Raw genomic sequence first — 25,053 nt, 5'->3', positions numbered from 1 at the left:
GGAACATTTGTCCATCATGGAATGGATGAATCAGTGGGGCCCCTGACCCAAAGCCAATGGAAGAAGTAATATTTCCAGACTTGTAAAAAAGCTTCCTTATTTTTCTCTCAAAGCCTCATCATGTGTTCAACATGCTGAAGAAGTACGTCCGCGCTGAACAGAAAGACAGGCAGCATACCTTGAAGCATTTTGAACATGTGCGCATGGTGGATCCTAAGAAAGCTGCTCAGATCCGGTCCCAGGTAAGCACTGAGTATGAGAGTCGTTTGTAACTGAAGACGATTCTGGGTGCTTGCTTCTTGGATTAGTATGGGATCTTCAGGTATTTTCAGAGTACCTGTGGATGTTGGACTCCATGGCAAAAACTCTTTAGTGCCTGATAACTTCTAAAAGTTTATTTTCACCAGGCATAGTGGAGCATGCCTATACCCAAGAGATTTCAAGTTCAAGGCCAGTCGAGAGTACATAGTAAGACCTTGTCTTACAAATGTAGAAGTCTTATTTTAGAGCAACATTGTGGTTTGACATTTTCCAAATTATGTAAATAATAGAGAACATAAAACTCTTAACTCTTGACTGCAACTGATACTTAAATGAACCATTTAAAAATGACCAGTAAAAGAAAATTAAAGCTGTGTGAACTAAAACCTCTATAACTGGACTAGATTGTGGCAGTGTGTTACTACAGTATTGAGACTTACTGTGAAAATGTGAGGCCAAATTAAGCCCTGATATAATACATTCTATACTTTCTCCTTCCCTAAAGGGAATCCTGGCAACCTGAAATTTTGTATTTCCTTGAATGGAATAATTTTCAAATACTTAAAGGTTGCATAAAAATCTGATCAAACTGAAATGTTCCTGTGTATTAGAAAGTTTGCAAAGAAATTTTAAAAAATAAGGCTGCCATTTGAGACCTTAGAGTTCAGAGACACAGGTGGCACAGGTATTCTTTTTAATTGACATTGAAGGCATACAGTACAACTGCTGTAAGTTAAAGCTGAGTTCAAAAGTTAGAGAAAAAAAAAAAGAACAAGTTAAATAAAGGTCTTCTAGTTGAACATTCTTGCAATTTGGTTAGTTTGATTCTGGAAGCTTTTATCTGTCTATAGATTATTCCTGTCTCAGAGGATGTTTACCTGGAGTTGTCTTGCTCCAATGCAGGTGATGACACACCTCCGTGTTATCTATGAACGCATGAATCAGTCTCTGTCTCTGCTCTATAATGTCCCTGCTGTGGCTGAAGAGATTCAGGATGAAGTTGGTAAGTAAACTGCACATTTACCTGTAAATAAATTTTTTGCCTGAAGGAGAAATTAGGGAAGTGAGTCCTTCTGCATGAGGAATGATCAGTGTTCAAAAAGTACCTTTGAGTTCAAAGAGCAAGTTGCCTTTGACAGTGAAACTCAGGAGTGATGGGCTAGCTCCTGCCCTGGTAATTGCACTATTTGATTTTTTTCTCCAGGTACGTATAATGTTGGAGTGTGTACCTTGAAATGATTTCTGACATTGAGGAGGTTATACTTACGTTCATTAAGTCACTGATCGACAAAAATACCACACATGTTCTCTAAACTAAATTATTGTTTAAACTTAAAAGATCACTGGGCTTATTTTGAAACAACCATAGTTTGCAAGAAGTTGGGAAAATAGAGATGAATAGCTTGAATTAAACACCTCTTCTTTGGGATGACATCTTACATATCAATGGTTAGTGCCTTATCTAATCTAGAAAAATTCAGTGTGCCCACTTTCTTTTGTCTCCAGTTTCCCTAATGATATATTCCATGTGAGTAGTTCTCTCATTTCTATCCACCTGTAAAAAGATTAACTATTACATTCTACAAAAATCTCCTTAGTGTCTACCTCATCAAGTGTACAGATGAGAGTTGTCCTGATACACCTTTCAAAATAAAGCAAGTGTTACTTTTGTATGCAGGGATTTGTTATGCAGGGATTAGTGTGTAGAAAATCAGTAAATAAGCAATGTGTGCCTGGCATTTTCTTCTTTATAAGGAATATTGTCTCTTTTTAGTTGAGCTGAAGATAGACATAGATTAAACAGTAAAGCCTGAAAGCCTGTTGGAGTAGTTAGCTTGTGTTTTATAAGAAGTAAGACCAAGTAATTGCAGGTGCTGGTGGCTTATATCTGTAATCCTAATTACTCAGGAATCTGAGATCTGGAGGATTATAGTTCAAAGGCACCCCAGGAAGAAAAATGTAAGAGACCCCAAAGTAAACAGCAAAAAGCCAAGCTGAAAAATGTGGCTCAAGTGGTAGAGCACCAACTAACCAAGCAATCTGAGCTAGTGATGAGACCCTAAATTCAAACTCCAGTATTACTATTACTACTCCTAACAATAATAATAGTAATAATAATAATAAGTACCTAAGGAACTTAAGTTTAAAATTTTCTAGATGATATGTTTGCCTTTGGTTATCTTAAGTCTGTTTTCATATGTGACTTCAATTGTGGTGGCATTTGGTAATACTAATGGGGGAAATAAGCCATTAAAAAGGACTATAAAGCCCTGCTCATTCCTGTAATCCTAGCTACTCAGGAGGTTGAGATCTGAGGATCATGGTTCAAAGCTAGCCTGGGCAGGAAAGTCCATGAGACTCTTATCTCCCATAAACCACTAGAAAATGGGAAGTGGCACTGTGGCTCAGCCATAGAGCTCTCGCCTTGAGCTGAAGAGTGCAGGGACAGCACCAAGGCCCAGAGTTCAAGCCCCACAACCGACAAAAACCAAAAAAGGACTATAAAGTTGATGAACTATTCCATTCATATTCAGTAATATGACTGACCCTTTCTGATTTCTATTAATTCTTATTAGAGCTTTTCATTTGACAATATAGTATTGCTACCAGTATTAGTATTAGCTACTAGTGAGTCACAATCCAGATGGTGATTCAGATTAAATATTGAAAAATGCCCAAGAATAGGACAACCCAGTGAACTTCAAATCTCAGGACAAGGAAAACAGATAATTAAAATCATGGCTTTTTTTCTTTTTTTGCTGGTCCTGGGGCTTGAACCTTGGGCCTTGGCACTATCCCTGAGCTCCTTTCTGCTCAAGGCTAGCACTCTACCACTTGAGCCATAATGCCACTTCTGGTTTTCTGGTAGAGATAAAAGTCTCACAGACTTTCCTGCCAGGGCTGGCTTCAAACCATGATCCTTAGATCTCAGCCTCCTGAGAAACTAGGATTATAAGCATGAGCCACTGATTCCACACTCCTATAAAAAAAAAATTAAAAAGACTTTGTCACTAGGTTGGATCAAGAAGATAAGCACCTTAAAAATGTTTGTGTCTATTAAATGCACTGAACTCCTGAAGGAAAACCTTCTTTAAAAAAAAATAACTTTTATTTGACGGGGGCTGGGAAGGTGGCTCAGTGGTAGAGCGCTTGCTTTGCATGCATGAGGCCCTGGGTTCAATTCCTCAGCACCACATAAGCAAAAAGAAAAAAGCCAGAGTGGCACTGTGGCTCAAGTGGTAGAGCGCTAGCCTTGAGCTGAAGAGCTGAGGGACAGTGCCCAGGCCCAGAGTTCAGGCCCTACAACTGGACCCAAAAAAAAAAAAAAAACTTTTATTTGAAATCATCAGCTCCTCAGTTTTGTAATGAAAAGAGAAACATTTTCCTACAAAAAGAGAATCTTGCAGTATAGAACGTCTATTAGTTAGGCATATGCACTCTTTAAGCTCCTAAAACTAAGAGTATGCTAGCTAGATAGAATGGCTTTTCTGGGTTGACTTTAGTTGGCTTTCATAGTCTTTCTTCATTTGGAAGACTATCTGAAAAGAATTTTTCACCTGTAAGATATTTATGAGACAAGATTGGCTATGGGGATGTTATTTCAGCTAAGTGGCATTCAGGGGTTCTTATTCTTACTTTTGTAGGTGTTTGAAATTTTTTGTGTGTATTTTCTAAATAAGATCTTCATAGATTTCTTCCAATTTGGAGCTTGTACTCTTTAATAGTCTCTCAGTTCATCCTTTATCATAGTCTGATTTGCATTTGCATTTGCATCTGCCATTCCTCCCCATAATCAAACTTTAGGTATGGTATCATTAAGTACAAATAAGGAGAAAAACTAGAATTCAAAGCAAAAGGGAAAAACTAGAATTCTAGGCAGAAGGACAAGATGTGAAAATACCTGCAAATGAACATCCTTTGTTATAAAGGTTTTATAAGTGGGACTGTTAGAATGTGTTTAATGGAGTCAGATATCTGGAGAGAAATACAGTGGTTTCATTAAATGAAATGGTGGCAGGTTCTTTTTGGATGAAAGGTTTTCAATAGTCTGAGGAACTATACTGTGTTTCTTTAGTGATGGAGTTATATCTACTTTGGTGAATTAAACTTCAAATTAGAATTCTCTATCATGGGCAAAAAGAAGAAGAAAGGAGCGTGGCTAGAAAGAACGAATGTGGGGGTAAAGGTAGAAGCTGGATTCAAGTTTATGAGGATAAATAAATTATGGATAGAGCACAAGGCTCACTCAGTGTGCCAGTGAATTCTGGCCCTGATCTCTTTTTTCCTTTGTGGTGCTTCCCTGAGGCATCCCATCTGTTTGTGCTGCTTTTGTACTAACCACAGTAAATCGCTAACTCCTACTAACTCCAGTAAATTCCCAAAACTGTAGGGCTAGCAACAGCTTGTCTGTTGAGTCCCAGTGCCATGTTCTAAACTACCAGAATATCTCAGTTCTTTGAAACCACATCAGTGAGGAACTCACTGTATCCTTCTAGAAATTTATTTGTTTTACACTCTATTGTGGATTTTCCCAATGGAACTAAATTTACCCATGCCTCCTCCCTTCCCCTCAGCCATGATTTCTTACCAGCCTCATCTTATATGTTCTCCTGTCTGTGTACAATCCCTGCTCTGCTCATCCATCATCTTACCTAAGATCTTGTCCTCCTCACATTATCTCACTGCATTCCCAGTGGGTCACCCTACCCTTACCTCATATTGGACCTCTCCCACCAACCCGTTTTTCCTCTGCAGGTCTGCCAAAGCTTCCTACCAAAATATGAGTAACAACTCCATACAGTTTTTCTTTCTTGAAAAGTTGAAAGCCTCAAGATGCAACCAAAATGCTCATGCTCCTATTAACCCTTCTTCAATTGCATAGGGAGTGAAAAGGACAATTGGATGTTTCAGTTGACAGCCACATAATGAACTAGTGAGTGTTTTCTGTGATGTCAGTGGGCCAGATTCTTAATAAAAGTCAGACATTCTACACCTCAGTCACAGAGCCAGGCACTGGGTTGTCTTCAGTATTCAAAGAACTTTCTTGTGTTTCACACAAAGGCAAAATAAGAGTGAATGACTGTGTTAGAGAGTTCAGTGATCCTATCCTCTTAGGGTGGTGGACCCTTACTGGTCAGCACAAATGTTAAAAAAGGATAATAAAGGTGGTAGGACTGAAGCTAAGGTCTGCCTGAGCGACAGATCCAGGTTCTTTCTGACACCCATCCTCCACTTAGGTTGAATTTTCTCCTATTTGACCTCAGTATTCACCATGTTGGTTAACCACCTCTCACACTATATTCTTTATTTAATATTTAATGTATCTAACCAACATTTCATCCTGAGAGCTCTTATGGCATCCATATGTCTATCATATTTGCCACAGGATTCAACAAGAATTCTGGTCCTATGTATTAGTATTGTACACAAAGGGTTGAAGTAGTTTCTAGGCTTCGATGTAGATGCTTGTCAAATTAGACTGATTCTGTTGTTCCTTCATAATCCTAACGACCTCGTAAGCTCCTTACCTGGTACCTGGCATACATACTGCATAAAACAATTCTCTTTCTCTTACCATAAGATTCTCTAGAGTTGTTAATTCCTGTTTTAATAATTATGTTTTCTGATTTGACTATCCTGTGAATTTTCAAAACTGCTGTATTAGTTTTTTATAAGTGATTTGTCATTTATTATTTTATATCTTCTGCTTCAGTTTGAATTATTGTATGTAGGTTCCTGGAAACAATCATTTATTACTTAATGTTTTTCCTTTTTAAAATCATCTATTTGCATATAGATGATGATGTTTCCTTGCTAATAAAGACTTAGGGCATTGTCTGTAGGAGGAAGAAACTCCCTAATCTATTTTAAACAGCTGTTTAGGGCTTTTATATTTTTCATTTCACAAATGAGTCATTATCTTAATGAAGATATGGCTCCTCTTCAATGTCCATATTCTGCTTGAAATTGTCTTCTAACCCTCCAGAAAGGCAGAATCCCCTCCTCTCAACCTTTGCTTTGTCAACTTATCTTAAAATGATTGGTATTCTTTTGCCTTTTGTAATCTTCCTTAAATCTATGCAAAATGGACTCTGTTCTACTGTGGTGCTGTTTTTCTCAGAGTGCCTCATTTTGCATCTACCTCGAGGCTAAGAGTATTGTAGCTCTCCATTCAGATATGGCTGTTTAACAGAATGGTGTAATGACATATTTATGAGATAGGCAATAGAAAGACATTCCCAGTTTTTCTTTTCTCAATCAAAATTAATAAAAACACAATTATAAACTAGATGCAGGAAGGATCTAGCCGAACAAATCCATGGCTAATGGGATTAGAATTGAAAGATGTAGCAGGGGATCAAGAAACTTGCATTTAATAAGAGAATGTGCTGTGGCCTCTTGATAAAGTTTTCCACTCTGAAGGAAAAATGCACCATGCTTATTTCAAAGACAGTGGTTCCATTTTCTATATCTAATAAGGCTATTGATTTTGTGGGGAGAGGGGATGAATGAATCTAGACTGGACTAGGTTTAAAACAGAATATTTACGACACTTCCCAGTCCCACAAAATACAATATTTCAGTCTAGTGAAAAGTATAAATAACCTCATTTTGTAATTACAAGCTTAAAAAGAGAATTCAGGGGGAAAATACATAAAAGCAAATAAAGTGAGAAAGTTGTCAATTTATTCTGCTCATATTGTTCATTTTTCTTATGAAGTGACTTCTGGATATATGTAAATTTTACAGCTGACTTAGCATTTGCAGACAGTGTTTATTCAGATGGTAAACAACTCCAGGCATTTTCTACTGTTTCTTTTAAAATATTCTCAGAACATTTCATTCATATTTTCCCTAGTATTAATGAGCTAATTGGCATGAATTATTTGACTTCTTTCATCTAAATCTTTTTAACCTTCTCCAATCAAGGCAGTTAGTCTTCCAAAAGAAAACCTATTTTATTGATTGAAAAATGCATTGTTAAGTGAATTGGGCCTTTATATAAAATGTTTTCATCTTCAAAATTGGATGTATGAATTTGGAAGGCACCCCAATTTTCTGGCCAGCTGAATGCTATGTTATAATGTCTCCAGATAGCAAGATAGATAGGTAAATGGCATTGCTATCATTCCCCTGGCTTCCCAGTTGGGAATTTCTGCAGTCTGTCCTACGGACCATCGTGTATTAACCATTCATATTACACATACTGTCTAGTAGAGTGGCTTGCATACATCATTTCTCTATGCTTTGTTTAAAGGTAATATTTTGTTTTCCTTTGCTTGCTTAGCAGTTTATGACTTCCATAAATATAGAGTCTATGTCATCCAGATGATGTGACATTAATTGATAAGGATCTAAAAAGTGGACATGTAAATCATCAGATTTCCTGGATGATTTTCATAGTTTTCCATTCTGTCAAGCAAATATCTTCATTATTATGCATTTTAAAAATGCAGTTTCTGGGAAAAATAATGTCCAAAAGGGTTGAGTTTCTTTGGTTTCTTTGGTTTAAATAAGCACTATCTCTAACATTCTGATAGTAAGTTTGTTACCATTAATATACATAATTGAATACAATATATTGGTCTCATTTACCCAGCTCAGATGGACATTGACAAGTATTAGATAACTTAAACTTCAAACACATTTGTGGTAAATTATTTTGCTTAGTCCAAATAAATAAATAAGTCATATCTGCTTAGATTATTTGCCAAGTTCTAAATTGGATTATTTGTATTTTGTAAGAGTTCTTTATATATTCTTTTTTTTAATTTAATTTTATTTTATTTGTGAACATACTGTACAGAGGGGTTACAATTGCATGGGCAGGATAATGCGCACATTTCTTACCAAGCATTGCAGCCTCCTCCTTTGTTTACCCTTCCCATCCCTTCCCAGCCTCCCCCCTCCCCCCATCCCAATCCTTCTCCTTCCCCCCTAGTTCTTTATATATTCTGCATCATCTTACCAAATATTTGATTTGCAATAAGTTTTCCCACTCTGAAGGGATTTTTGGCTTTATTGATAACATCATTTAGGCATGAATATATTTTTAAATTTTGAGGCATCCTAATTGGTCACTTATTCTCTTGTTGTCACTTTGTATTATGTAGAAGAGAACATTTTTTAATCGAAAATCTCAAGGACTTATACTTACTTTTTGCTTCCAAAATATTTATCATTTTAGCTCTTCCCATTCATGAAACCTTTGATTTGTGTATGGTGTAAGTTAAGAATCTAACTTCAATTTTTCTTTCTGTGTGTGTGGGGGCGGTGGGAGGGGTGTAAGTGTATGTGTGTGTGTGTGTGTGTGTGTGTGAATGTGTGATTAATTGGAGATAAGAGTCTGATAAGAGTCCTGCCCATGCTGGCTTCAAACTGCAATCCTCAGATCTCAGCCTCATGAGTAACTGGGATTACAGGCATGAGCCCCCTTGTGCCCCACTTAACATCATTCTTTTTCATGTAGCTATCAGTATTCCAACACAATTTGTTGAAAAAGACTACACTATTCTTTCTTGATTGAATGATCTTCACACCTATGCTGGAATTTCCTTATACCGAATTCTGTTCTCATTATGTTAATACTGTAATAATATGTTTGGCAATTTCCAGATATCAATCTAGTCCTCTTTTTTAAGATTAGTTTGACTATCCAAGGTGCCTTGAACTTTTTTTATTGCTCTTCTTGTTGTTACCGGGGCTTAGACTCAGAGCTTCACATTCTTGCTCACCTTGTTTGTCCACATTCTACCTCTTGAGCTATGCCTCCAGACCAGTATTTTGCTGACTTATTAGCGATAGAGTCTGGCAGACATTTCTAACCAGGCTGGCTTCAAACCAGAGTCCACAGATCTCAGCCTCCCAAGTCACTTAGAAACACAGGCGTGAACCACCAATGTTCAGCTGTTCATAGGGATTTTAAGGCCTTTTCCCCCTTGTTCTGTTGTTGTTGTTTAAGAATTGCTATTATAATTTTTAAGTGAAATTTGAATCACACTGTAAATGTATTATAAAACTGCACTTGATAAACTATAGCGTAACTGTGAGATGATTCCACCGTGAGTTCCATTTAGGAAGGTGAATATTTAGAAGCAGCAAGACAATTGATTTAGCGTGATGTTGCCTTTTAAAGTTTTGGTGATTGATAAGGAATGGCTTTGAGAACTTTCAGCTGTGGTGGCAGTAATACAACAATAGTTTTTGCCCATGTTTATGCCCAGCCTTTATTTGCATGTGTAGGGGTATGGGTATCCCAATCAGTTGGGCAAAGCCTTCGCATGGTTTCCCACACCAGGCTTCCACAGCCTACAGTGATCGAGTGCTGTTGCTGTTCTACAGTTATTCTCATCTTACCCTCTCTTATGTGTGGCTCACGAATTTGGAACAAAAACTAAAAAGAAAAAAACAACAAAAAACAAAAATGAGTGGGGAGTGAAAACAGACCATAGTGGTGGCAGCAGGACTATTTCCTGGCATTCAACACTACAACAGATGTGTCCTAATTTTTTTGTGGAATCTCGGGAATGACAATGATTTGGGACTGTCATAAAGGCTGGTTATCCTATTTTTTATAAGCAGATGCCTTCAAGGTTCATTTTTATACAGAAGAGAAAAAAAAATTGAGGTGATGTTCACCACCGAGAACATAGAGATGAATCCAAATGAAGATTAATTTTGAAATAGGTTTCCACATAGAGCTAAGGCTGAGAAAAATTTGTTTCCATGAGTCAGACATTGAAAGCAATGATAATCTGCCTCTTACTGTTCATCTTAGAAACAAATTTCATGTTGTAGTCCCTGAACAAGCACCATTATTCTTTGTTAATAGTTCTTATGTCCCATGCGCTCTAGGCTGCTTTAAATAGATAATCATAGAAAGTGAGATATAATATTTCACCGAATATCATAGATTTGCCAGGTGTCGGTGATTCATGCTTATAATCCTAGTTACTCAAGAGGCTGAGATCCAGAGAATAACAGTTTGAAGCCTACTTTAGGGCTGAAAAGTTCAAGAGACTATCTAGCCAGTGAAAATGCATGTGGTTGGAAGCACGGAGTCTTCCTCATAATTCAGGCGTGTGTCTGAGTTAATCTATCTCTTTTACGCTTGTCATCATCATTTCTAGGGTCACAGGTGCCTGCTACCATGCCCATATTTCTTCCACTGAGATGGAGGCCCATAGACTTTTCTGCTTGGGTTGGCCTTAAACCACAATCCTCTCAGTCTCAGCCTCCTGCAAGCTTGATATGACAGGCTTATTTTAGACTTTTTTTTTTACAGTACATTCAGTATTTGTGTAGGTGAGTGTGCCAGTCCTGGGGCTTGAACTCAGGACCTGGGCACTCTCCTTGAGCCTGTCACTCCAGGCTGGCAGTCTCCCACTTGAGCCACATCTCCACTTCCCACTTTTTTTAATGGTTAATTCAATATGAAGTCTCATAGACTTTCATAAAAGGGCTGGCTTTAACCATGATCCTCAGGTCATGTAGCTATGATTACAGCTGTGAGCCATGGCACCTGGCTTACTATGCTTTTTTTTAACTGTACATCAAGTAAAACAGTGCTTGGGACCAAAAATGTTTCAGAGTTCAGAATGTTTCAAATTTTGGAAATTTTATGTAGATGTTACTATCACTAATCCAAAAATTTAATTTAAAAAAAAGTCTGAAAAACTCAAGGTGTTGAGCATTTGAGTTTAGAGCATTTCAGATTTTCAGATTAGACATGCTGAACCAGTACTGAAAACCTTTGGAGCCAAGCAATCCAATTTAAGGGCTTTAGGATATTAACAAGAACAGAAGTCACATTATAACTTTTCTACTAAGCATCCACTTGCACAGTTTCCAGACTGCTATTGGCAATGCCAGTGGTCTTGAAGAAAATGGAAGCTGCTTCAAGAAAAGGAGAAATAGAGGGGACTGTGGAGGGATGAGGGAGGGAATCTTGGTAATCCATAGTGAGGCCCTGCCAGATATAATTTAGAATTGATAGGCTATCTCTGCTTCATCTCTCTATCCCATCTTTTTGGCAGAAAACTAGTGTGTTGACTCTTGATTTTTTTTTCCATCTTGAGTGAGAAGCTTCTTCATTCTTGAAGTATAGTACTTCCTTCAGTTGTAGGATGAAAAATTAAGGCAAGACTAGATTAAATCACAGTCATTAAGGAACAGAGAGAAGTCAAATATTGTATGAAAATATGAAGGAAGACTTAGCGTTCTGGTGATCTTTGATATAAAGGGAAGTACTGGCTTCCTTCCCACATTCATCTGGGCCTGTATGCTGGGCCAGTAGCTCTTCAAGGGAAGGTGAAAATGGTGTGGACCTTCTTGCTTTTCCAATTAAGAGTTCTGGGTGATTAAGTAGCTCGATCAAAATGTTCTAAAAATGCCTAATACTTGGGCTTCCTGGTATCTTGTCAAAGCTGTACAGAAATTAAAGTGGGTCTCTAGCTGGGATGAGATGCTTTTCCTTCAACAAAAAAATAGGGACAATATAGTAGAATGAGAAGCCCTCTATGGAAAGCATTGGTAAACTAAGTTCATAGGAAACTTCTTGTATTCCTGTAAGTCTTTTTTTGCCAAGTTGACATGGTACATTTCTGTGTGCTTTTAGTGAATCTGACTTGTGTCTCAGTTATTGCAGAAGAGAAAAGTGAATTCTGCTTCCAGTGTGCTTTACTCCTTTCCAGATGTGGTAGATGTCTCAGGTGCTGAAAACAATCCTGCTACAGGCTTATACTCCACTTACAAGCAAAAAGAAGTTGCTGGTCAAAGAAAGTACAGCATGGTCTGGTTAATACTAAGGTCTGGAGGGGTGACTTGTGAATGGCTTTTGTTGAAAAATCCCTGGCAATTTTGGGCAGAAGATGAACTGAAAGTGATTATAGTCTTCTCCAGAACAGTCAGTGCAATTGTAGCAACATGTCAGGTTTTTTTTTTTTAAAAAAAAAAAAAGGCTAAAATGAAAGCATTCCTGACTGGCTCCTTAAGATCTAAAAATTATATCTAACCTAAGCCCTATGGATCAACTTTAGACTGCTCAGAACAAAAAAAACAAATTTATAGAGCTTCATTATTAAACCTGTTTTTCCACATTATATTTTGGCTATTGACCTAGCTGGCCCTTCTGAAATTACTCAGTTGTCTGTTTACCTGCATCAGTGGTTTTGAAGAGAAAGATACTTGTGGCATCTCTTCCTCTTCTTGTAAAAATGCTGTGCTTTTGAATTATGACCCCCACCCTTCTGACCTCACTCAACATTTAATGATTTTCATTAAGCCCCTCTCTCCAGATACAGTGGTCTTGAGGGCTAGGCTTTCAATATTTAATCTCAAGGGGATACAATTCAGCTCAGTCACCCTCTTGGATAGATCTGGTATACCTCTTCTTCATTCTTCACATATTATCTATTTAGCACATGTGTTTTTTACTACTTCTATACATGGTATCAAAACTAAGAAATGTGGTTTGAATGTTTCCTTCAAAGCTTATATTGATGTATAATTTTGCTCATGATGGTTGGAAAAACTCATCAGATCACAATGAAAACCTTGTGGAAGCATTATTGGCATTATCATGGAGCTGGTTAATTATTGCCAGGATGGGCTCCTTATGCACAAATGAATTCTGTCTGAATTTCTCTCCTCCTTTCATAGCTGTGAACTTGCCTTTGGTCATGTAACAACACCACACAGAGATCCTCACCAAAAGCCAGTATAATGTTCTTAACCTTCACAGCTCCAGAACTATGGTCCAAGTCTCTATTCTTTGCAGATTACCCAATTTTGATTTTACAACACAAAATGGATTAAGAACTCTTATTTAGATGTTGCTACTAAAACTCTTATTCCATCAGGTATTATATTCCCAGCCATCCAAATGACACACAAGAATAAGAGCATGTTTTAGACTTGTCGAAATTTTGAATTTTTTTTTGGCTAAGTCTCAATTTGTTGAATGTGAGTCCTAAAATTGACATTGAACCATTAAATTTTAGAGATTATTCCATCTACACCACCTCACTAAATTTAGTTACTGGACATAAGTATGACAGGAACTTCTTTCTGGCATTGGAGCTGGTGGTGTTTTCATCACACTGGGATTAGCAAAACCTGAAACCTGCCAGGCATTTGCCACCCATTTTGCTGCCAGAGACAGCTCAGCTTCTGGCTTCTTGGAGAGGAAATGACATAACCTCCGTGTTTACAAGGTGTCTGAAACTGAGGCCCCTCTACTTCCTTGCCAAGTTGAAGGATTGACACTGGCATCCAATATTCTCAGTCTTACCAGGATCAGGTCAGAAGAAAATGAATATGTTTTCTCAAAAGGGCATTAAAAGAGAGAAACGAAGAGCTGTAATAAAGGAATGTTTGATTGCCAGCAAAAGGTTTTCTGGGGTTTGGGAGAGAAAAACTTGTATACCAAAAGGGCCAGATTAGACAGCTCTGCTCCCCAATCTACTAAACTCAGCCTTGAATAAGATTCACTAAGAAACCATATTACTCCACGGCATTTATTATTACCAGAAATGGTTGTCCAAAAGCAAGTAGTTAATATTCCTCTTCATGAGCAGCACATTGGTTTCCTAAGCCTGCTGGAACCCATTATCATATTGTGGGTAGCCTAAACCATCAAAACCCTCTTATCCCAGCCTTCCCCAGGGAAAAAGTTTTAAAAGCAAGGTATTGGCAGGTCCATCTCTCACTGAAGGCTTTAGGGGAGAGTGTGTTCCAGAACTTTGTATTGCTTTTGGTGCTGCAGAGACTACTTGGTCTTCCTTTGGGTTGTTAGATGACCTCTCATGACCTGCCTCCATCTTCACATGGTGCCATTCTACCATGTCTCCCCTTTGGTGTCTTTTCATCTATGACTCAACGCATCCCACCGCACCACGGTCTCATCTTATCTGTAACATTTGTGAAGACCCTGTTACAAATAAGGTTACATTTGATTTGTTTTCCTTGCTTTGAATTCTGAGCATCTGAAATGTTGTCCAAGATTCTTTCTCGAATGCTATCAAATTCCAATCAAAGAACTACATATCTTGAATTTGTTCCCTCTTCATTTAAAAAAATAATAATTTCCGTATTTAATTGGCACCGGATTGTGAAAGGTTTGGATTGCTTTGCTTTTTCTTGAGGCTGATGAATGAGAAAATTCGTAAATCGTGGCTGTTTTAATTAGCTAGGGTTAATTAATGTTTACCACACTTAGAAGATGAAAAGACATGTATAAATGCACTGTAATATGAATCATTTTTCAATTTATTGTGGATGCCTAAAGTATATTTGAATAAGGATTGCTTGCATCACACTTGGCTTTAGAAAAATAATATTCTAGCACTGTGGTAATTATGAGAGTTCTAAACTTTTTGATGTGTTAAACACATATTATTGAAGATGATCATGATCTAATTGTACCTATTTAGAGAAAGGTAGTTTCTTTTTTGTAGTTTTAAGTTGAAATGTTTTAGAGAAGAGGAAGTGAAGAAATATTAACTATGCTGACTTAAAATATAGTTTATAGTAACTTTTTAAAGGAAAACAGATTATGCGAATCCTGGGATCACTTTCAGCAAATCATAGGAATTTGTGTAACATCTTTAGCTGGGGCTGAAAATACAACAATCAGGAATGGTTTGGAGAGAGCTCCCATAAGAAGAGGGTCCAAGGAGAATTAATTCCAGCTCCTTCTCTCCAAAGGAACTCCAAACCTAGGTCTTACATAAAATGATAGTAGTATTTACATGTAATCTATGCACATTCTCTTATATATTTTAAATTGTTACTGGATTCCCTATGATATTTAACCCAATTTGTATATAGTTGTTATACTGTATTGTTTAGAGAATAATGAAAAAATAAGTTTGTACATGTTCAATACAAATTAAATGAGATTTTTTTCCAAGATTGGCTTAATACATAAACTTCAGAGCACATGATAGAGAGGGCCAACCATACATCCATGGAGCTCAGTTTTTACCACCCCCCCACAGACACACCACCACCAAAAGTAGTAGTAGTCCCCTCATGGTGAGAGAATATCCCATCCCATCCAGCAGAGTAATTTTCATCATGTTGACTGAAACACCACTCTCTCTCTCTCTCTCTCTCTGTCTCTGTCTGTCTCTCTCTGTTTCTGTCTGTCTGTCTGTCACTCTCTCTTTCTCTCTCTCTCTCTGACCAGACTCCCAAGATAACTGGCCACCATCATGCTATCCCCATTTCCTGTCAACATTATCTACAGGGAGTATAATCTTTGATATCAAATCCTCAAAACAGCAGAAAGAGGATAAGTGTGCTCTACTTTTGACCTCCTACACATACTCTCCTTTGTTCTTAGTATGCTAATATTAAAATTTGAGGGGTAGTATTGAGGTCTGAACTCAGGGTCTTATGCTTGCTAGGTAGGTGCTCTTTCTGTCACTTGAGCCATGACTCTATCTAACCTCATAACTCTTTTTTGGATTTTGTGGTGGTACTAGGGTTTGAAGTCAGGTCCTCATGATTATTAAGCTAACACTCTACCTACCACTTGAATCAGGCTTCCTGATTTTTTTCACAGACCCATAACTCTTTATTTAGAAAAAAAATACTACTGACAACCACCAACCTGATTTTACTGTGCTAAGCCCTGTAATTGGACACTGTAAGGGGTTCTCAGCAAATACATGGCACTTGATGCTGGGTAGAACTACTTTATTCAATCTAATTAAATCCCTTGGAGCTAATGAAATGTGGACTTTTTCTGCTAGTATCAGAAAGCACCTGTTTCTTTCTAGTGCTTACCTGTTTGGGCATAGACATGACCTTTCCAACCACTTATCTCCACGGGCTCCAGGACTTCTTAATAACAGAGTCCTAACAAACTCAACAACACATCTAAACAGAATGTCTTTCCTCCCTCACGTCTACTCTTCCCATAGTCCAAACTGAGGTGGGAATTCTGTTTATCCATGATCCTTATAGTGGTTCTACCCTGTCCCAGACACAGCCGCCACACCATCAGCAAAGCATCCACTGCCCTTCCTTTTGTCACTTTGTGAAATATCTTTCTGATCCTATCATTTCTTGCCCAATTTTAATATTATCCTGTTGTTTCTTAAAAACCTCTGCGTTCCTCTCCATACTTTTTTTTTTAAATCTTGTTGATGAACCACAGAATTTCTAGTCTGGGAATTTGGCTTGAATAATCATAGTGCCAATCAGCATATTCCTCTGCCTTCAAGATAGCCCACAAGCTTAACCTTTACTGTGTCTAAACTACTTTCTCTTGTCATTTCCTTATACCAATAGCTCCTAGGCAGTTATTCTTTGTAGTATGGTAGATGCATTTGCATCTGCTAGGATAATTATCTCTCACTCTATTAGTCAGATTTGTGTTGTGATGAAGTACCAGAAGCAGCTACATTTCGAAAGGAAAAATATTCATTTAGATTACAACTTTGGGGGTTGAGAGCCTAAGATCAAGTAGTCCCAAAATCCCCTTAAGGGCACACTCCCAATTTCCTGAAGACCTCCTACCAGGCCTGCCCCCTAAAGGACCCACCACCTCCCACTATCTCCATCCTGCTAGCGAACCTTTACATGTGGACCATTGGGCAACACATTAAACCATTACAGGCACTGTATCCCACAACTCAGTCTTGTTCCTTTTTCCTTCTTCCCATGTCCCTACCATAGCACTTCTGACCAGCTTATTCTGCTGACTATGAGTTCTGTGATTTAAAGGCTCAGTTGGGTATGCCTGGCACAGCTGATTTTTGGGAGATGTAGGATTGGTCAGCAGATAGATGAATGCATGACATCACCTGTTAAAGTGGTTGGATTTTCCTGAGTTCCAGATTATTTTCCTTTTCCTTCAGCTTCTTTCACTTCTGTACATTATGAACCTTCCTAAAGAAAGGCACTTTCTATCCATCACTAACCCCCAAATACCAAGCCCTTATACTTGTAGGCCTGATTTTCCTATTCATTGTTTTGTGAGCACACAAAGAAACTAATGCAGAAAAGACCATCACCATATCTAATATTGTTGAGTTGAAAGCAAGTTTTGTGTTTACAAAAAAAGAACAAATAGGCCAGTGTATAGAAGAGCACAGAGCTTCATTTTTAATCTGCATAAATTAACATTTCAAATGCACTATTATGTATACAAAAATGATGTTCTGAGTGTAGAAACAAAGCCCATCCTCCATTACGATGAAATATTCATTTATGCAAATTTTACCCACTTTATAATTGTTTGCCAAAGTCTTTTAAACTCTTTGGGTGAGACTAACTATGTAGGAAGTTGAAAATCTTTCCATCATGAGCTCACCAGCCTTACTCGTGACTTAATATAAAATTCTAAAACTGAACACTTACCAGCATGGATCAGTTAGAATGTATGGAGTGATCTTTGGTCGTGAGGAGGAGGGCTGTTTCCCATTCCATTCCTTTGCTACCTTCAGTCAGACAGAATTCTTTGAGCTTGGGAGAGAGTGTTGGTCAGGCAGGACCCCCACACACATACATTTGTTCCTGTCAGACAGGACGCAACAGGCAGGACACCACTCACTGAGACTCAGTGTGTTACATCCACAGCCTGCACACTGAGGTTGTGCAGTACCCGTGTCTAGCACAGCCCCGTTCTCTCTCCTATGCCACTGAAGTTACAAATTGGAGCTGAAATCACTATGTGGGCAAGTGAGATCCTGGTCTTTATTTGAAATAAAAGTAATGTCTCCATTTTTGGCAGCTGTCTGTTAACTTGCTCAGAGCTCAGGCAGAGAATAGAGGGCTGTACAGATTGATGTACAAAATATCTCCAACCCTAACAATGAAGGAATATCAGGGAATCTTGAGCTTCAATTGTTTACCGTCTCCTGAATATTTTTGTCTTTACAAAGATGTATACAGCCACATGAAACTTGTCATTTGAATTTCCCCCTTTACTTAGCCTCACAAAAAAGCATTGCCCATTTTTCAAAATGAAATGTGACATTGTCCATAATATAGTCAACCTCACGTTTCACTTTTCCCATTCACTTAGTATCTTGAACTTGTCTAAATGTTAAAGTAAGCAAAGATACCTACCAATTAGGCAGAAACACCTCACTGAAAATTGAATGTTTAAAAGCTAGGGAGTGGAACTAGTGATGAATTTTTCCATGTAAGCTCATCCATCTCCATCTTCAAACCTAATGATCCAATTCCAAGGCCACAGAATGTCTCAGTAACCTCAACAGAAGTTTTTTTCATTAACCACTTGCATGAAAATTAGATAAAGAAAAATGAGGGTCTGCAAAAGATGAAAGAATTAATTTTGAAAAGATAAAACCATTTAAATGATAAAGCATGCCTCTTGATTATCCCTGGTGATGGGCTTACAGATGAATTACTACTATTCCTATTTTGCACTGAATAGTTATGCCTATAATTGAAAGCATCAGATTTTTTTATACCTATATGAATGAATATAGAATCACAGTGAAATCAGCCTTACCACAGATGTTATGCTCATTAACCACAGTGTGAAGAGAGAATTCCACAGGATGACCTTGAAAATCCTAAGCTCAGCCCTCAAAGGCAAGTCTCTCAGCCAGCCCAAGTTTCTTTTCTGTCATCTGATGAGTCAACTGTCTTTTAGGTTAGGACCATATGAATTGATTATGCTGTGTTTTCACTATAAATTGACAACTGGAAAATATTTAGACATATATAGACTTAAGCCTACAATGCCTATAATATTATGAATTGATTATGATGTGTTTTCACTATAAATTGAAAATGAAAATATTTAGACATACATAGACTTAAGCCTACAATATCTAGGATATTATTTCTTTTATTTCAAGAAAATTTTATATTTTCAAATTTATATTTTAAAAATACTAAATTCTATTTTTTGTTTTGTCTCCTTAAACTGCAGGAACTTTTGAGCTAGCTCAGCTTTTTGCTAACTAATTGGAGAGTGAGAGCTGGGCTCCAGTGGCTCATGCCTGTAATCCTAGCTAGTTAGGAGGCTGAGCTCTGAGGATCACAGGTCAAAGCCAGCCCAGGCAGGAAAAGCCGTGAAATTCTTATCTCCAATTAACCACCAAAAAAACAGAAGTGGCGCCGTGGCTCAAGTGGTAGAGCACTTGCCTTGAGCTGAAGAGTTGAGGGACAGCACTCAGGCCCAGAGTTCAAGCCCCATGACTGACCAAAAAGAAATTCGAGACTGAGTCTTAGGGACTTTTCTGCCCAGGCTGGTTTCGAACTTCCATCCTTCAGTTTTATAGCCTTCTGCGTAGATGCCACTGGCATCTGGCTACTGTTATTCTTTAACAAGTACAATAACAGCTTTATGATTCATGCCTGTTACTCCTTTATGCAGAGGCATAAGTAAGAAATCATAGTCCAGGCCTTTCTGGGAAAAACACTAGATCCTATGTCAAAATAAAATAAGGACAAGAAGTATAATATGATGAATCCATTACACACACACACACACACACACACACAGAGAGAGAGAGAGAGAGAGAGAGAAAAGGGCTGATGGCCTAAGTCAACTAGTATAGTCCCATGGATCAAATGGTACAGTATCAACCTAGCAAGTGCAAAGTCCTAAGTTCAAACCCCAGTACCACCAAAACCAAAAAATAAGTTGTAGATATTATGGTTCCTTGTAGCTAAATTCTTCAGTATGTATTTGCCAAAGCAAGGACAAGTATATGAGAATTACAGCCTCAAAGCAACATATTTCATAGATTATTTTTCTAGTGTGCAGATTTGCCTTGTAATCTGTATCAGGTTGCTGACAACCGTGTTTGAATAAGACTATTTCATGTAGAAGGGAATAAGATCAGGACATTGGTACAAGTCACACAAAGAAATATTAATTAATTATAAATTAATCTGCTTTTATATGCCAAAAAGCCTGACTGGCTTTTATCTTCATTTCTGACAGATGTCACTGGTAGAACCAAGTTGTTTGATGTAGGAGTTTTGAAGCCAAAAGAAACTTCGTGTTAAAGCCAGATGATATGTCAGAGAATTGTCACTTGAAATCAGTAATAATTTTACAAGTAATATACAGCCTTGTTTGTGTCCCCTCCGAGGACAGTTTCAAAGCATTTAAGAATCTGTGGCCACGGACGTTGATGGCTCACGCTTAGCTACTCAGGAGGCTGAGATCTGAGATCGAGGTTCAAAGCCAGCCCAGGCAGGAAAGTCCTTGAGACTATTACCTCCAATAAAACCACCAGAAATCCGGAAGTGGCGCTGTGGCTCAAGTGGTAGAGCGCTAGCCTTGAGCTGAAGAGCGGAGGGACAGTGCCCAGGCCCAGAGTTCAGGCCCCACGACCCACAAAAAAAAAAAAAAAAAAGAATCTGTGGCCAGGAAACTACTAAACAAAAATAAACCCATATTTAGACATGGAGTCTGAATTTTAACTCTGGGAGATTTTCAAGATTGATAATGTCACTAAAAATAAGAGTCCTCTCCTGGTTTTCTAGAAGTCAAGATCAAGATTACATTTGTGATATAGTATAACTTGGTGACAAAATGTCTATACATTCTTCCCCTCATCTCCGCCCCCCCCACCCCCCTTAGAAAACAAAGCTCTTTCACTCCAGGCCACTGAAGGATCATTACCCCCCCATGTTGTAGATGAGGAAGGATATTTGGTGAGATTGATTCTGCACTCTTCTAAAAGGAGTTGAAGTTATTTTGAATGTGAGGTAGAGGTGATGGAACCTAGTGGTGGTTCCTATAACAATTGTACTCAGGCCATTCTTCTGAGAATGGAGAGGCTGAAGTAGGAGGCAGTGTTCCAGGGGAAAAGCACATTAATGAGAAGGAATGGCAAACAAGTGACGGGAAAGAGTTCACTTGCTTAGAGAGAGGAGCCTCATGTGGCCGGGCTGCAATTTAGCCTGCCTTTGCTGTTTCTGTGCTTGAGAAACTCTAGGGTTATAAACTAGACCTCGCCATCTTAATTTGTTCCTATTTAAAAAAATAAATATGTTGTGTGCTAATGGCTCATGCCTGTAATCCTAGCTACTCCGGAGACGAGATCTTAAGATCGCTATTCAACACCAACCCAGGCAGGAAAGTCCATGAGACTTTTATCCCCAATAACAACAACAACAAGCCAGAAGTGAAGCTGTGGCTCTCATAGCAGAGCACTAGCTTTGAACCAAAGAACCTTAGGGACCCCAACCAGGCCCTGAGTTTGAGCCCCAGGACTGGCAAAAATAAATTGAAAAGATAAAATAAATCCTATCAAAATAATACTTTTTAAAAAAACTATTAAAAAAACTTGAAATTTTTCTCAGTGTCATGGTAGATGCCAGTCATTCATTCCAGCTCTTGGGGTGTAGAAGCAGGAAGTTCACAAGCTTGAGACCAGCTTAGGGGTACACAGCTAGACCTTGTCTTAAAAAAACAAAAGGCTAAAATGATTGTGAGTACAGCATGCCCAGGACCCCGAGTTCCATCCCCAGCACATCCAGTAGGACAAAGAAAAAAATAAAAGAGATTTTTCAGAGAAGCGTGGGAAGAGTGCAGTAGGAATCAGAATACTTGGGAATCAGTACCAAACTACTACTTGATAATTTAAACCTACTCTCACTGCCCAGCCATTCAGCTTTCTTCATAAGGATTACTGTGGGTATCACACGAATCTATGGATCCTGAAATGGACAGCATCATGATCACTTGGCTGAGGTGCCAAGCATCTATAGATGTGCATGGCGGTAGCATGTACTAAACGAAACATGATCTCTTGAATACTTTGTTGGGCCTCCCTCCAGACAGCCTTAAAAGCAGCTGCTTTTCCATTGAACCTCATGAGTAAGTGCAAGCTCAGGAGGAAACTATTCTAGTATGCTAAAAGAGGCTTTTGTGGTGCCCATGCTCTGCCCTTTGACGTACTTTCTTACTCTCAGAGTTTGCACAACACTATTTCCTGAACACTTCCTGAACACTTGGCTTTCTGCCAAGCAAATGGTCTGGCGCAAGAGGAAACCCATAACCAGTCTTTGCTTTCCTGAGGCTTTCTGGTTCAGAGACATGTAACTGTAAATGATAACTTCAAGGCAACAAAGTGGTTTGGGTCCACAGAACAAACCTTTAAAGTGTAAACACTTAAGAGTTTTAAAGTGAAGTTTTCTCTTGACAATATGCCTTTTTGACATACTTCTACCTTTTTGTTTCCAATGTTCTCTTCTGAGGAATTTTTGTTGTTTTGTTTTGTTTACTTTTATTTTGTTTGTCGTTACTGGGGATTGAACTCAGGGTCTAGGTGCTGTCCCTTAGCATTTTCACTCAATGCTGCCACTCTACCACTTGAGCCACAGCTCCATTTCTGATTTCTTGCTGGTTAATTGGAGATAAGAGTCTTACACACTTTCCTCTCCAGGCTGGCTTTGAACTCTCAGATCTCAGCCTCCTGGGTAGCTAGCTTTACATCCATAAGCCACCAGAACACAGTTTCAGTGGAGTTTTTGGTGGTGGTGGCAGTGGTGGTTGTCATTTATGAAGGGGTAGTGAGGCCATTGCATGATGGTATCTTTGAATAACTCATGGCTGTAGTCAGCACGATAGAGAGAAGGCCTTAGACTGAAGCATGGGTAAGCATCACCTGCTGGTTACCATTTCTGTGTGAACTGCAAATATAAATTTCTTAGACCTGGGTGGGACCTGAGATTCTGCATTTCTATACAGCAAGAGTTGAAATAATAGGATTTAAGTAAAAGGAACTGCAAAGACCATCCAGATAACCAGCCCAGATGTTATGTTGGAAGACCATAAGGAGTTTCAGAGGCCTGGAGATCTTGAACACAATAAACAGCAGAGCTCTTATATACCAACCCTAGAATCAGACATGCCCAGAACCTCAGTTGTAAAATTAAATCTGATCTCATAGTTCTGGAATGGGAAGAATGCCTAGAATGGATGAGGACTGATTTATAGTGGAGCTTCTTGATAGGGAAAGATAACCTCCCTTTTACAAATACTTCTAATGCAACTGGGGTAGAGCAGGAGGGCACTGCACATCCTGTGGGGTGCAATGTGTGAACCTCAGTCCTTTCCACCAAGCATATAAGCAAATACCTATTGAGATTATGAGAAATGGTCATATGAGAAGCCCCTGCTGGACCAATTTAAAAGCAAGTTCTCATTTGGGATGGAAGTTGGAGATAAATATTTTTCCACCAGGAATCAGAAAGAACACAATCTAGAGAATAAAAATAGAATGGAAATGAAAGTTTGATCTTAGATGAAAGGAGCTACAAGAAGCCATGAATATTCTTCCCTATTCCAAGCATGTTTAATATATGGAACAGGTCTTTCAGTAATAACAAGTAATTATGGAACTTATAAGGAGAGATGTATGGTATTTTCTTGAAACCTAAATCGAACTTTTTAAATCTTCAGAAAGAATTCCAACAATAGGTTAATAATTTTAAAAATAGTAGGTTGAATTTTGCAGAATTAGTTTCCCTAATACAGTTTTTTTATTGTCAAGGTGATGTGCAGAGGGGTTACATTTACATAAGTAAGGTAATAAATACATTTCTTGTCTAACTTGTTACAAGTCCTTTCATTTCAATGCATAATCATGGTTGTCTATTGCTTTAAAAAGAAATAGTTTAGCTATTTGAAGATGAAATTACTATTGAGTGTCTCTGTTGATGTTGTTTTCTTTGAAGTCTTTTAAATGTTTTCAAAGATAGCTAAATGGTTGGGTTTTTCTTTTTTCTATTTACTCTAAGTATGTCTAAATACATTCTCAAAACATTTTCCAGAGAATAAGTTCATGGGGCTCATTGTATGTTTTAATATTTGCAACTACCTCCATTACTTAAACCGTGGATTAAATATTGCCATCAATGAACCCAGTTAAATATTCCTGCTTATTATAAACTTCAAATGTCAACTGGTGTTACAGAAAATCTTTAACTCCAGAAGTAATTGATATAATTCTGAGCAATAGAAAATGGCTTTTAGGAACAAGATTAAAGAAAGAAATGAATGTAATTTCTTAGTTTAATATAGCAGTGGGCAAATGTAGGTGCCTAAAAAGCTTTGGAAATCCCCAACATAGGCTATCCAAGTATTGTAATACAACATGAAATTAATGCATATAAAAGAATGATCTATCTGGGCCTTGAACAAATAGAAGGTGGTTTCGTTCTGTATGATTAGTGTCACCTCAGCAGTTAGAGATACAGTCTCATTCAAAGTGAGCAGTGAGGTAATAATATTAGCCTCTGCCTGTTGGGCCACAAGTAGAAGTATGTAGCACCAGTTTATAGCTGGTAAGATCCTTTTAATATCAGAAGGTAACTGAGTGCCTTAGATAGTTTATGATCCCTAAATTGAAACTTAACACAGTTAATGATAATCCATCAAATTTATCTTCTTTTTTTCCCCCCACTTAAACCACACTAACTTTATTGTTTGGCCAGGAGTGGTTATTTCTAAATCTCCTATGTGAATCTAAGATAAGAATTTGTACAAATAAAAGAAAGGAACTCGCTCCCCCACGGTATAACCCCTGTTTTCACTGTATTTGATGTTGGTATAATTTAGGGAGGGGAAGGGAAAAAACAAATTTTTTAAATAGGGATGCAGGTTGACCCATTGCAACAATGAGATGTACAAGACGCTATGCCAAAAAACGAACTTTACCATTTAGGCTGGAGGAGTGGGTAGTTGTGGAGATGGGAGGGCAGGGATGGTAGGGGAAAAACAAAGGAGGAGGCAACAATGCTTGATAAGAAATGTACTCATTACCTTGCTCATGTAATTGTAAC

At 38.1% G+C, this 25,053-nt stretch overlaps 1 protein-coding gene across 5 annotated transcripts in view; it reads left to right on the top strand.

Annotated features, from left to right (window-relative positions):
- The window catches only part of App (amyloid beta (A4) precursor protein), a 218,206-nt gene that overhangs the window by 168,962 nt on the left and 24,191 nt on the right, over nucleotides 1-25,053 (top strand). For all 5 annotated transcript variants that reach the window (XM_013031031.1, XM_013031029.1, XM_013031034.1 and 2 more), the window contains 2 exons: nucleotides 114-242; nucleotides 1,165-1,264. In XM_013031031.1, coding sequence (XP_012886485.1) covers nucleotides 114-242; nucleotides 1,165-1,264 — 229 coding nt within the window. The remainder of the gene's footprint in view (nucleotides 1-113; nucleotides 243-1,164; nucleotides 1,265-25,053) is intronic.

This window comes from Dipodomys ordii, unplaced genomic scaffold (assembly GCF_000151885.1).
Source record: "Dipodomys ordii isolate 6190 unplaced genomic scaffold, Dord_2.0 Scaffold136, whole genome shotgun sequence".
Lineage (NCBI taxonomy): Eukaryota > Metazoa > Chordata > Mammalia > Rodentia > Heteromyidae > Dipodomys > Dipodomys ordii.
This window is presented reverse-complemented; position numbering and strand designations above follow the sequence as displayed.